Raw genomic sequence first — 12,187 nt, 5'->3', positions numbered from 1 at the left:
TAAGAAAAAAGATTTAAAAAATTCATTTAACCATTCAGCATGTTCACAGGGATATACACAACATGGTTTTGTGTCTTCTGCATATAAAAAAAAAAGGATAGCTTAACTAGATCTGATTTTCCTCATTAAGGTGACAGACTTTTACCTTTAATGATGTTGACAAATTACTTTAGGTTAAGGAAGTGCTTAGTAGATATTAATACAATTAACCTATGAATTTTCTTCATGAGAGCATTCACAGCAATCATGTAGACAAGCGCTGTTACATTATGGATATGGAATCTGGATTGAAATGAGTGAAGTTATTTGTTGAATATATAACTATCAAAGTGCATGACAACTTTAAATCTGTTCCCCAAGTATCTCAACAAGTAGTGTAGTACATTCTGCAAACATAGCCACACTTTAGAGGACATTATTAATAATGAGTAAGTAAAATAGATGGATCAATGATTTTATTATATTACTGCTAGATAAAACTTTAATAAATTATAAAAAATCATATTTTAAAGGAGGAGAGTAGTGAGGAAATGATAGCTGTTAAAACTAAATGCTGTGGACATTAATTTCAAGGTAATACCTATTTACCTGTATTCACTGAATCTTTGTCAAGGAAAACACTTGATTATCTATTTTATTAACATTTATATATTTGACTTTTTAAAAAGCATTTCAAAATACATTAAAGTTACCATTTTAAAGAGAAAAATTTAATATAGTTAACACAACTTCCAGTGACAAAAATACTATAATTTAATCAAATAAATGGATTAGAAAACTAAGGAAAGCCGGGCGGTGGTGGCGCACACCTTTAATCCCAGCACTCGAGAGGCAGAGGCAGGCAGATCTCTGTGAGTTCTTGTGGTCTACAAGAGCTAGTTCCAGGATAGGAACCAAAAGCATCGGAGAAACCCTGTCTCGAAAATAAAAAAAAAAAAAAAAAAAAGAAAAAGAAAATGGGAGGGCAGATGTCAGAGTCCAAGAGGACCATGGAGGTGATCTCATGGTTCTGACATCATACTGTTTGCCCTTCACACGTGATTGGCCTTAGGATGCGTGGCCCTTTGTTGGCATTTGGTAGCAAGGCTAGGAGAGCCTCCCTGAATCTTCCCTGACGTGACATTGCTCTTCTTTACTTGGCTCCGCTCCGGGAGAGGAGTAAAACCATTCCTCAGGTTGATGAGGGAAGTTTGCACTGCTGTATTTCATCCAGCTTTATATGTGGAGGGATACCCAGAGACTCTTTACTTCAGCTTGAAATCCACCAAATGGAGAAGAGCAGTTCCACAAGCACCCACTAAAAACGCCTTGTTGAGGTTGACCAGGTTTACTGTTTGTCCCTGTCTGCATCTAAACGCGAACCGGTGAAAGACACACACCTACCTCTTCGTCCTCCCTCTGCCTCAGCTAATCATTGAAAGTTGTTAGCTACAGCTGGGCCTGGAGGGTAATCGGCCTGTAATTGCAGCTGTCTGGGAGGGTGTGGCAGGAGGGTCATAAATTCAGAGTTCAAGGCCAGCCTAGTTGCGTTAGTGAGACTCAGAATTCAAAAAAAAAAAAAGGGAGGAATTACTATTTAATTGTAGACCATTTGCCTAGCGTGTTCAAGGTGCTATGTTCAATCCCCAGTACAGGGGCAGGGCGATTATTTTTAAACAAAACTGCCCTAAGCAATGGCAGTCAGTTTAACCTGGATATTAAGAGGCCCACGGAGATGAGCTAGTGGCTCCCGCATCCTTCACTAATATTCACAAGTGAAAAAGCAGAGGTCAGGGTGGTGAGCCCCATCTCACCTGGGAACTCCGGGGGGAGCCGTGCGAACTTCTGAGAAGTTTATGAGGGATAAGGAAGCTCAATCATATCAATCATACTGCAGGGTGCCGATTGTGACCCAGCTGACCTGAGCCCCTACTGACCCTGCTGGCCCAGTGTGGCCTCTCATGGCACAGCCCTTTAGTGTCTAGTCCACAGTCAAATCTCCCCAGAAATTCTGCTATGATCCTTCAGGTGTTACTCATTGAAAACGGTGCAGAAGCCGCCATTGATTGCGCTGGTCAGGACTTTGTTGAGGAGCAGGCATTGAGAAGTGGGGTTTTGGGTTTCGTTTTTTTTTGCCTAAGGCTAAAGGGAAGGTGCAGAGATGAGAACAGTGGGCCAGAACGGCTCCCTCTGACCTCAGTTTTGGCTTTGCTTCAGATCCAGACCAAGACTGTGGCTCAGTGTGTGGAGTTCTACTACACCTACAAGAAACAGGTGAAAATTGGCCGCAACGGGACACTCACCTTTGGCGATGTGGACACGAGCGATGAGAAGTCGGCCCAGGAGGAAGTTGAAGTGGATATTAAGGTGAGTCCTTTGCGGCCTCTGCCTGCCTCATGCTTGGTAGCACTTGGGGCCAGGACCTAGCCAGAAGCTCGAGGCCAGACTCCTGGCGTTATAGAGGGTAGACAGAGGAAAAGAGGGTCCCTGACAGCCCCCAGGGGCTGGTAGCCCAGGCCCTGGCCCTTTGCGGTCTCCCTCATCCATGGCTGGGATCGGTAGATGGTGCCGATGCAGAACACTGGAGAGTCAGCAGCTCCAGCTTCACCGCCCTGCCTCCTCAGATGTGCCGCTCCCCAGCTCTCGCCCTTGCTCCTCCATTATGGTTTCTGCTCTGTCCGTGCCTTAGCACGCGCCACTGTTACTATTTCTGTCATGTCCCGTTCTACTTTTGTTAATTTTTTTTTTAAGTCAACTCATTTTTTTTCTCAAAAGGGAAGCCTTGCATTACAATCATGAATAGGTAACCAGTATTGTTTCCTGTCAGTAGGAGTTACTGGGAAAAATAAGTACGTATGAAAGCCACTGTTACTGAATGCCAGCTACATGCTGTAATTGCCTGCTAGGGCTCTGAGACACAGGGCCGATTTCTCTCGTAAACAGATCACCAGGTCTAAGGAAGCAGAAGGGACAAAATAACACCAACCCCGACCTCATCCTTGAAAGATGCTGTGATTTCATTCCTTGCCACGTATCCCCTCGATATTGTCTCTAAGTCACAAGTCCATACTTGGCAGCGTGCTACTCTGAGGTCAGGCTGTAGTTTGGTCCCCGTATTGCGAATGGGAAGTAGAGGTACAGAAAATGTCATAGATAGTTAAACAGGAGTTCAGAGCTCCTGCCTGGCACACCCTGAGGTCACTCTGCCCAAAGGGTGCCCAGAAGATTCTGGGCATCTATCCAGAAGGCCAGGTGGTTTGTGGGTCTTGGCATGCTCCCTCCCTAGCCCTGGCTCTGTCTCATCCTGAGGGTGCCCAGGGTCAAGACTACCTTGTTTCCAGGCCAACTGGCCATGGGAGGGCTGTGACTTAGGACAGGGCCCAGACAGGGCTGCGGGACCAGCAGGTGCTTCAGAGCCTTGACTGGATTCAGAGTCCACGCTCTGGATTGACTGAGCTCATTTTCGTCTCCTATAGACATCTCAGAAGTTCCCAAGGGTGCCTCCTTCCAGCAGAGAGCCCCCAAGTGAAGAGAGACTGGAGCCCAATAGGGACGTGAAAGAGCCCAAAGAGGAGGGGGAGGAGGAGGTGCCAGAACCCCAGGAGAAGGGAGAGCAGGAAGAGGGCCGAGAACGCAGCCGCCGGGCCGCTGCTGTCAAAGCCACACAGACACTACAGGCCAATGAGGCGGTAAGTGACCTCACCTTCATCTCCCAGCAGGGCCAGGAAGGTGGAGCTAGGCCTGGGGGTGCGGGTGAGGGTACAGAGCAAGACCCTAGTGGTTCTTGTGGTTATAGTTCAGGAAATGGACCAAGTACTTCGTGCTCTTAACTTATTTGGGTCTCAACCGTGTGTGGTATGGGCTATTATGAACCCCATTTTATAGATAAGGAAACTGAGGTTGAAGGTGATGCAGCTTGTCTGCAATATACGTGTATATACATATATATTACACACACACACACATTTCTGTGTCTCATATTCAGAGGAAAAAGCCTTTTGAGAACCCAGTAGATGTATGCACGTGGGGGAAGCACTCATAAGCTGTAGGTCAGTCATGGCTATGCTGGAGCATGCGCTTGACAAGAATGTCTGAGATAGAGCTGGGCCTCTGACACCGCCAATAATGGCCTTTTATGTTCTCTGCTGAGTGTTAGATGTCCATTATCTCGCTAATTTCTTACAACAACTGGGCGGAGTGCTGACTTCCACTCAGCAGATGGGGGTTGGGGCCAGAGATACCGTTTCACTGGCCTGAAGGCACACCCCAGGTCTTTGTACTGAGTGGAGGGCTCTGTGCCCTTCCCAGGCTAAGCAAGGTGTCTCCCTGTGGCCCCATCAGGAGGGCTGGAATGTGTTTCTACACTTAATGCCCCCAGAGCACCTGTCTGCTAAACACAGCTGCTTGCTCTCCCTCCACTAGGCTGCTCTTCTGTTGGGGCTGTGCAGTGTCCGTGCTGTCTTTGTGAACACTTTGAGGGGTGACTCAGGCTATGTGGGGTTCCTGGCCTGAGGCCAAAGCAGTAACCTCCTTGGGGTACGCAGCGTTAGGACCTTCTTTCTCTTCTGGTTTTCCCTACCAGCATTTCCTCAGCAAGTGGCCAACACATGTGTCCCTTTCATTACACCAGGAACTTTCTGGAGACTGGGCTCCCCCGAGGACCTGTCTCCCTACCACCTGGCACATCCATGATTGGATGAAACACCAGAAACCACGAGCGCAGAGCCAGAAGTCTTCAGGCCTATAGCTGCCAAGGTGTGGCTGGAATAACTGTTCCAGCCACTTTGTGATAGAACTAGAACCAGCCCAAGCTGCAGCTTGTAGAAATAAGAGCGGCGGGGCTGCTTCCCGCCACCCGGCTAGCTTTACCCGAAATAATTACACGGAAACTGTATTCTTTTAAACACTGCCTGGCCCATTAGTTCCAGCCTCTTATTGGCTAGCTCTTACATATTGATCTAACCCATTTATAATAATCTGTGTAGCCCACGAGGTGGCTTACCAGGGAAGATCTTAACCTGCTGTGTCTGGAGTGGGAGAATCATGGCGACCGCCTTGAATCTGCTTCTTTCTCTCAGCATTTGTTTTGTTTACTCCGCCTATCTAAATTCTACCCTATCAGAGGGCCAAGCAGTTTCTTTATTACTTAACCAATGAAACAACAGATAAAAAGATGTCACTCCCACATCAGCAGCTGCCTCCTGGAGGCGCCAGGGGGCCCTGTCATGGGAAGGGGGACACTAGGTGACCATTTGGCAGGAATGTATGAGTGTCTAGGACCCTCTGGCCATTGAGGTGCCAGAATTCTGAGTCCACACTCACCTCACACTCGCCTCTATAACACACCCTCTTTGTTGACTGCCCACAGGCCAATGATGTCCTCATCCTCCGGAGCCATGAACCCAATGCCCCGGGGCCTGCAGGTGCTCAGACCTCAGAGAAGCCCAGGGAGGGGCCGGGGAAGTCAAGAAGGGCACTGCCTTTCACAGAGAAGAAGAAGAAACCTGAGGCGTTTAATAAAACCCAAAACCAGGAGAACACTTTTCCTTGTAAAAAATGCGGCAGGTAAGATGTCCCAGCCTTGTCTCCACGGGGACCTGGACACCATGTGAGGTATAGGTGCTGCTGGGATTGGGGCACCGTGGGTCTGGCTTTTGATTGGCTCAGTGGGTTTCCAGGGTAATGACATCATGGGGCAGGCATGGTTTGAAGGGAGGGGAGCATTACTAGTGAGAGGGGGGAAGGTAGGAGCTAGGTGGCCAGGTTAGAGTTTGAGGGAATATTGAGTGAAGGGTGCCACACCCCACCTGAGCCCCTCCTGCCCGCTGCAGGGTGTTTTTCAAGGTGAAGAGCCGCAGCGCTCACATGAAGAGTCACGCAGAGCAGGAGAAGAAGGCCGCGGCTCTGAGGCTGAAGGAGAAGGAGGCTGCAGCTGCCGCCGCCGCGCACCAGCAGACACTGAGGGAAGAGAGCGGCGAGGGAGAGAAGGGCTGAGATCTGCTGGACCCTCTCACGGCCTCCCCCTGCACCCTGCACCCGGGAACCCCTAGAGGGAGCCAGGAGAGAGGGTCACGTGGACTTTGCTCTGCAAAACAAATCCGATAATGAAAAATAAACAGGCTCTTTTATGTACAGAGGCCGAGGACAGTGTTAAGGGCTGCAGGATCCAGTTCTGAGGATCTGGTCTGTCCAGTGTTCTGCTTCCCTGGAGCCTTGAGAGGCCAGGCCTCTGGGAGGGGGGAAGGGCTCCGCAGCTGCCTCTCAGATGTGCCAGTCTCTTAGCATCTCTGCCTTTGTCATCCCAGGGCCCTAGCAAGCCGACGGCAAGCACAAGCTCCCCCCAGGGCAGGTTATTCCTCTTGGACCTGAAAGGCTGTGCAAACCTTGTTCGAAGCCCCAAACAAAGGGACTCCTTAGAGAATGGTGGCCTTATCACAACTGCATCCAGGCCAGAGCTGCTCCAGTGACCTGGCTTCAGGTCACCACCTCCCTAGGAGTATCTCGAAGGGCAGTTTCAACCTCTTTGCTGCTTGTTAACAGCCCGTCTGGGGCTGGGAAAGTTTTCTCACACGGTGTTCGTGTCCCTGCTGTCATCCTGCTACAGGGAAGGCCAGAGGAAGCAGAGTCAGGCTCGAGGGGTCTTGTGACAAGTCTGGTGACTCTTCCTGCTGCCTACTGTTTTATACTTTTGGGTCCTGGGGGCTGCTGAGGGAGCCTCAAGCAGGTCCTGGGCAGGCCTGGCCTGCTCCTGGGTGCCAGCTCCCTTCTTGCTTGTCCCTGCTCTCAGTAGCTGCCACCTGACCCCACTGCACCCCACTCAATGTTGATATTCATAGCCCCCCCCCATCCTGCATGCTGGAGATTTCTGGATCCTTCCCTGGGAGGGGATGTCTCCTAAGTAGGTAAGACAGGAGCCTTCATTCCTTGACCTGTGTCATTTGGGAACTATTTATTTATTCTTAATATTTAATTTTTAACATCCTCAGGGACCAGGGGCCTCTTGCTTTCCAGAGGTTCAAGTGCATTTATCCCAAAATAAGGCATCCCCACCCCCAATTCCTAGGCTCTTGGTCCCTTAGCTTGTTGCTCTTGCCAGTAGGAATGGTAGTGAGTGGTACAGAATGGGCTGGGAAGGTGGGGCGTGTCATCAGAGTCACAGGAAGGGAGCAGGTCTCTGGCTTGCCCTTTCCATACTTTCAAAATGCCTGAGGGAGCTGGCAGGAGGCCAGAATTCTAGTTTTGTTTATCAGCCTGGATTCTGGCTTGAAGAAACCATATTTGGCATGAAATTACTGAAGGGCTGGAATGTTCTGGAGGCCCCTTCGCTTGCCAGTTCCATAGGGGGCCTAAGTTGTTTTTCTGATCATTACTCAACTTTGGTTGTGCAGAAGGAAGTCTAAGTGAACTTGAGTCTGAGGGAAGAGCTGAGAAGGGGTCCTCCACGGTTCTGCAGGAAGTAGCCTCAGCCCTGCTGGAAATCGGAAATACACGTGTTTTTAAGCTATGCACTATTGGGTGGTTTTTTTTTTTTTGGCCTTTTTTATATTCATTTATACATTAGTATGGTTCTATGAGAGCTGCCTATGGAAGTAACACAAATGTCCCCCTAGATACCTGGATGGTTACCTAAACCTCCAGCTTCCCTGTTAGCATCTTTCTTTCATAGGTTCCTACAGACTCAAAAGTCTTGAGATTATGAAAACCTGGTACCCTCTAGAAGCAAGAGGGCAACACATTTACGCTTTCCTCTAAATCACTTGTATAATGAGTGCCTTCACAGCTTAGCCCCAAAGTGCTACTTATGGTTCCCAAGGTTTTTTTCTATTTAAACCATATTTGGTTCAGGCCCCTTGGACATGTGATGTCAGACATCTTCAGCCACATGAGACCAACCAGTCCTGGAAAATCTTAATAAAAAGTGATTCTACTTTTCTAAGTTCACAGAGACCAGACCAGATGAATATAGCCAGAAAAAAAAAATTAAGATGCTACCTTTTGGTGGCGATCTCTTGAGACACTTTAAGGAGAGCCCATGCTCCAGGATGCAGTGTGCAACCTGCACTGTTCCGAGGGCAGATGCACTGTGGCAAGAAGCCACAGAGGCTGGCGCAGGCCCATCCTTACTGGTGCTTTTTCAGATGAACACACTGGGCTTGGTTTTTGTTGTTCTTCCTTCCTTTTCGGAGCTTTTTGCTTTAAGAGTAAGTAACGACTTCAGCTTGCCATTAGCCTGCCTAGACCATCTCACCTTCCCTGTCTCTCAGCTCCACCTGCATTCAGCGAAGGGCATGAAACTGACAGTGCCTGCGATCTGGACCGTTTCTGGGGTCTCTCGCCCATCCGAGGGGACAGTGCCGTTAACTACTGTCCTCCACGCCTTCAGCCACCCCCCCCCCAGCTAAGGTACCTACCCTCTTGCCCCCACCTCCGACCCTGGTCCTGTGCTGCTCGTGTCTAAAGGGATTGCCTTTATTTAACTGCCTCAGTGACCTGACCTCTTTCTTCTCACGTGCCAGTTGTTAAAGATGAAGGAGGAATACAACACGTTCAAGCCTCAGCTGTTTAAATGTTTTTATTGGGCCTCTCTTTTCTGGTTTATTTATTACTAGCCTGGCAAAGCCTAACTCCTTAGGTTTTTACGGGAAGTATGCATATTTTTATAAAACAGTTGTGTCTAACCCACATTTGGCTGTGTTTTGTTGCCTCAAAAAAAAATTGCAGCTGTTGGAACTTTTCCTCATTTGTCTCTTAAGTCAAAGGCCTTGTTGGAGAGGACAGAGCCCAGGACAGCCTTGATAGACTGTAATTACTGTACAAATATTTTAATAGCATAAAATAAGTATATTCCTTTTATTTTGAAACAAAATGATCAGACACTGCCTTTCGTGTGTTTGTTGCCTGTGGCACTCTTTTTAAAAAAGACTGTTACATATTAAATAGTGTACATATATATAAATATTACCTCTTTTGCTGTACAGTTGTGATAGACCAGACTGAAAATTTTATTTTTTGTGTGCTTTTTATAAAAAAATTAATACACTAAAGAGAATCTTGCTGATGTGATTGTAATGTACCTATGTAACTTATTTACTTTTGAATGTTCTGTATCTTAAGACCTTTTATTAAATAAGGTTTTAAAAAATTCATTGTTGAATGCTATGTTCTTATGGGGTGTTTTTACCAGTTGGGATTGACAAGGGAATTTACCCCACTGTTTCTGGGGCTTAAGCAATTTTATTTTGTTATCATATATACTCAATAAGGCCAGGGAAAGAAAATGTTTGCAGTTTGCCTGGCTACAAAGAAGTAGTAACAGGGTTTTGGTTTTTTTTATATACAAAATTTAGACAAGAATGCATAGTCAGTCTCTCACAGGAGCCTATAGATGGCATTCTCCCTCCTGCTTTCATGGGGAAGAGCAGAGCCTCGGCAGAGTGTGATCGGATGGTACACAGAAGTCAGAGCGCCGGATGTCTCCATAGGCACAGACGGGATGAACATCTTGAAACAAGTCCGTCATGGTGGATGCATATCAATAACGCCAACTTAAATTCACAGCAAGATTAGATTTAAACATAACAACAACAACAAAAATATGCTTACCCTGTCTCGAAAAAAAAAACAAAACAAAAAGATGCTTAACAATATTTATTGTTAAGAAAGAATCTAGGAAATACAGGGGGCGGGGGAAGAAATGCGCCATCACAGAATAGACGCCTCAAACCCCTCGGTACCATAGCAACCGCCAGATCCTCTGGAGCCCGCGCATCTCGCGTCGTCATGGACACGGTTGCCACGGCGACACTGGCGCGCGGGCCAGTCGCGCCCTGCACTGCAGCTGCGCGGCGGCCCTTGCGGGAGCGCGCTGCTGTAGAAGCTGAGCAGAGCTGTGTCCAGCCGGCCTTCCGGCTTCCGCGCCTCCTGCGGCCTCGGTCCCAGATATTTCCCAGCCGCTGCAGCCCCCGGACCTGAGTACCGCCTCTCCCCGCGTCCTCCAAGTCACCGCCTCGGGCGACCCTATGCCCGTGCCAACCACCGGCCGGCCCGGGAGAGGCGGGAGGAGCTGCCACGCCCCGCGACCGCACCCAGCCGTCTACCGCTCGGAGCCCACCTTCCGCCTTCCACCAGCCTTGTTTCTCTCCTCCACGCGGTGACGCCACGCACAGCTGCAGCCAGCCCACGCCTGCTCGGACCAGAGAGGCGACATTCGCGTGACAGGCGGAGCGACCCCCGAAGCTGGCAGCGCTCATTTTGGGATCCAGAAGGGAAGACAAGACGGGACTCTGGTGTCATTTGGTAATCGTGGTTGCTTGAAGCTTGTCGCCTCCAGGCCTACCCGGGGGAGGGAGGCATGTTATGTTGTATTGTTCAAGGTCCTATAGCACCGTGAGCCGGTCCAAGCGGTGTTTGTAGAACTGGCACCTTTAGTAGAAATGGCTATGGCACTATTGGAAGACTGGTGCAGGGGAATGGACGTGAACGCACAGCGAGCTCTGCTGGTCTGGGGGATCCCTGTGAACTGCGATGAGGCTGAAATCGAAGAGACCCTCCACGCTGCGATGCCCCAGGTGCCCTATCGAGTACTGGGGAGAATGTTCTGGAGGGAAGAAAATGCGAAAGCAGCCTTGTTAGAGCTCACCGGAGTAGTGGATTACTCCCTGATCCCTAGAGAGCTGCCAGGGAAAGGGGGGCTCTGGAAAGTGCTCTTTAAGCCCCCCACTTCCGATGCTGAGTTTTTGGAAAGGTTGCGCCTCTTCCTAGCTAGGGAAGGGTGGACTGTGCAAGATGTTGCTCGTGTGCTTGGGTTTCAGAACCCTGCTCCCGCTCCAGGCCCAGAAATGCCAGCAGAGATGCTCAACTATATTTTGGATAATGTTATTCAACCTCTTGTTGAGTCCGTATGGTATAAGAAGCTGGCGCTGTTCTCTGGGAGGGACATTCCCGGGCCTGGCGAGGAGACCTTTGATGCCTGGCTGGAGCACTCTAAGGAGGTCATAGAAGAATGGCAGGTGTCTGATATGGAAAAGAGACGGCGGTTGATGGAGAGTTTGAGAGGCCCAGCTGCTGATGTCATTCGTATCCTCAAGACCAACAACCCTGCCATAACCACCGCAGAATGCCTGAAGGCTCTGGAGCAGGTATTTGGGAGCGTGGAGACCTCTAGAGATACACAGGTCAGATTTCTGAACACTTACCAGAACCCAGGAGAAAGGTTGTCGTCTTACGTCCTGCGCCTGGAGCCTCTGCTGCAGAAGGTAGTGGAAAAGGGGGCCATTGATAAAGAGAACGTGAACCAGGCTCGCCTGGAGCAGGTCATCGCTGGGGCCAACCACAGTGGGGCTATCCGAAGGCAGTTGTGGCTGGCCAGGGCTGGCAACCGACCGGCACCCAACCTCTACCAGTTGCTGGTGCAGATTCGAGAGGAGGAAGCCAAAGAGGAGGAGGAGGAGGCTGAGGCGGCCCTCTTGCAGCTAGGCCTGGAGGGACATTTCTGAGTCCCTGGATTGGCCTGGCTGCTTTTGTTATCCCTGTGCGGTTTTACAAGCTTGCCTCCCATAGTATAGACCTAAGCCCCTGTTTTTGTTTTGTTTTCTGAGGGATTCGGACTTGCGTATTCGCCTCAGTCACAGAACTGTGTGATTGGCAGGAGCTGTAACTAATGCTAGAGGTGGGTCAGATGCTTGACAGGAGCCCTCCTGGTGACAGCTTTGACAGCTGTGAAAAAAATTGAAGCTGCGACACTTCCTGTCAAGATGCTTGGGAAATTGCAAGTTCAGACGCTTAGTGCAAGCCTGCCTCACAGGCTGTAGGGCACAAACTGTTCTATTTGTTACTAATATTGTGGATAGTTTTACTGTACATTGTTTCTAATTTATATAGCTGGAAGGAATGTGAGCCTACTGGATGATACTACTCATCTTGAAAATTCACATTTCTAATTTCTCTCGGCTCAGCATCAGAATCAGTTTTCCTGCTCAGTGTTCTAGGACTGAAAATGGCGTGTTGGAAAAATGCGCTTTTATGGAGCCGCACAGTCAACTTTTCATGGTGTAAAATAGTGACAGAGGTCATAGGGGGAAGCTCCATAAACAAGCTACGTTCCCCCCACTTGAAATAGTTGTCATTTAGTTATTGGTCATGTTGATGCTAAGTGTTCTAAATTTGAAGTTTAAATAGATGTATACAAATAAAAATTTGAAAATTCTCA

General features: G+C 48.9%; 2 protein-coding genes across 4 annotated transcripts in view; both read left to right on the top strand.

Moving 5' to 3' along the window:
* Positions 1 to 9,114, top strand: part of Elmsan1 (ELM2 and Myb/SANT domain containing 1) — a 69,625-nt gene extending 60,511 nt beyond the window's left edge. For all 3 annotated transcript variants that reach the window (XM_026780045.1, XM_005343328.2, XM_013346627.2), the window contains exons 10-13: positions 2,197 to 2,346; positions 3,456 to 3,668; positions 5,348 to 5,544; positions 5,811 to 9,114. In XM_026780045.1, the coding sequence (XP_026635846.1) occupies positions 2,197 to 2,346; positions 3,456 to 3,668; positions 5,348 to 5,544; positions 5,811 to 5,973 (723 nt within the window). In that variant the 3' untranslated portion in view covers positions 5,974 to 9,114. The remainder of the gene's footprint in view (positions 1 to 2,196; positions 2,347 to 3,455; positions 3,669 to 5,347; positions 5,545 to 5,810) is intronic.
* A 712-nt stretch (positions 9,115 to 9,826) lies between these two features.
* Positions 9,827 to 12,187, top strand: Pnma1 (PNMA family member 1). The gene has a single exon (XM_005343327.3). It carries the CDS (start codon positions 10,413 to 10,415, stop codon positions 11,472 to 11,474), a length of 1,062 nt encoding a protein of 353 aa, XP_005343384.1. The 5' UTR covers positions 9,827 to 10,412; the 3' UTR covers positions 11,475 to 12,187.

Source organism: Microtus ochrogaster, chromosome 1 (assembly GCF_000317375.1).
Source record: "Microtus ochrogaster isolate Prairie Vole_2 chromosome 1, MicOch1.0, whole genome shotgun sequence".
Classification (NCBI taxonomy): Eukaryota; Metazoa; Chordata; class Mammalia; order Rodentia; family Cricetidae; genus Microtus; species Microtus ochrogaster.
Note: the sequence above shows the minus strand (reverse complement) of the source record. Positions and strands in the feature narration are given on the sequence as shown.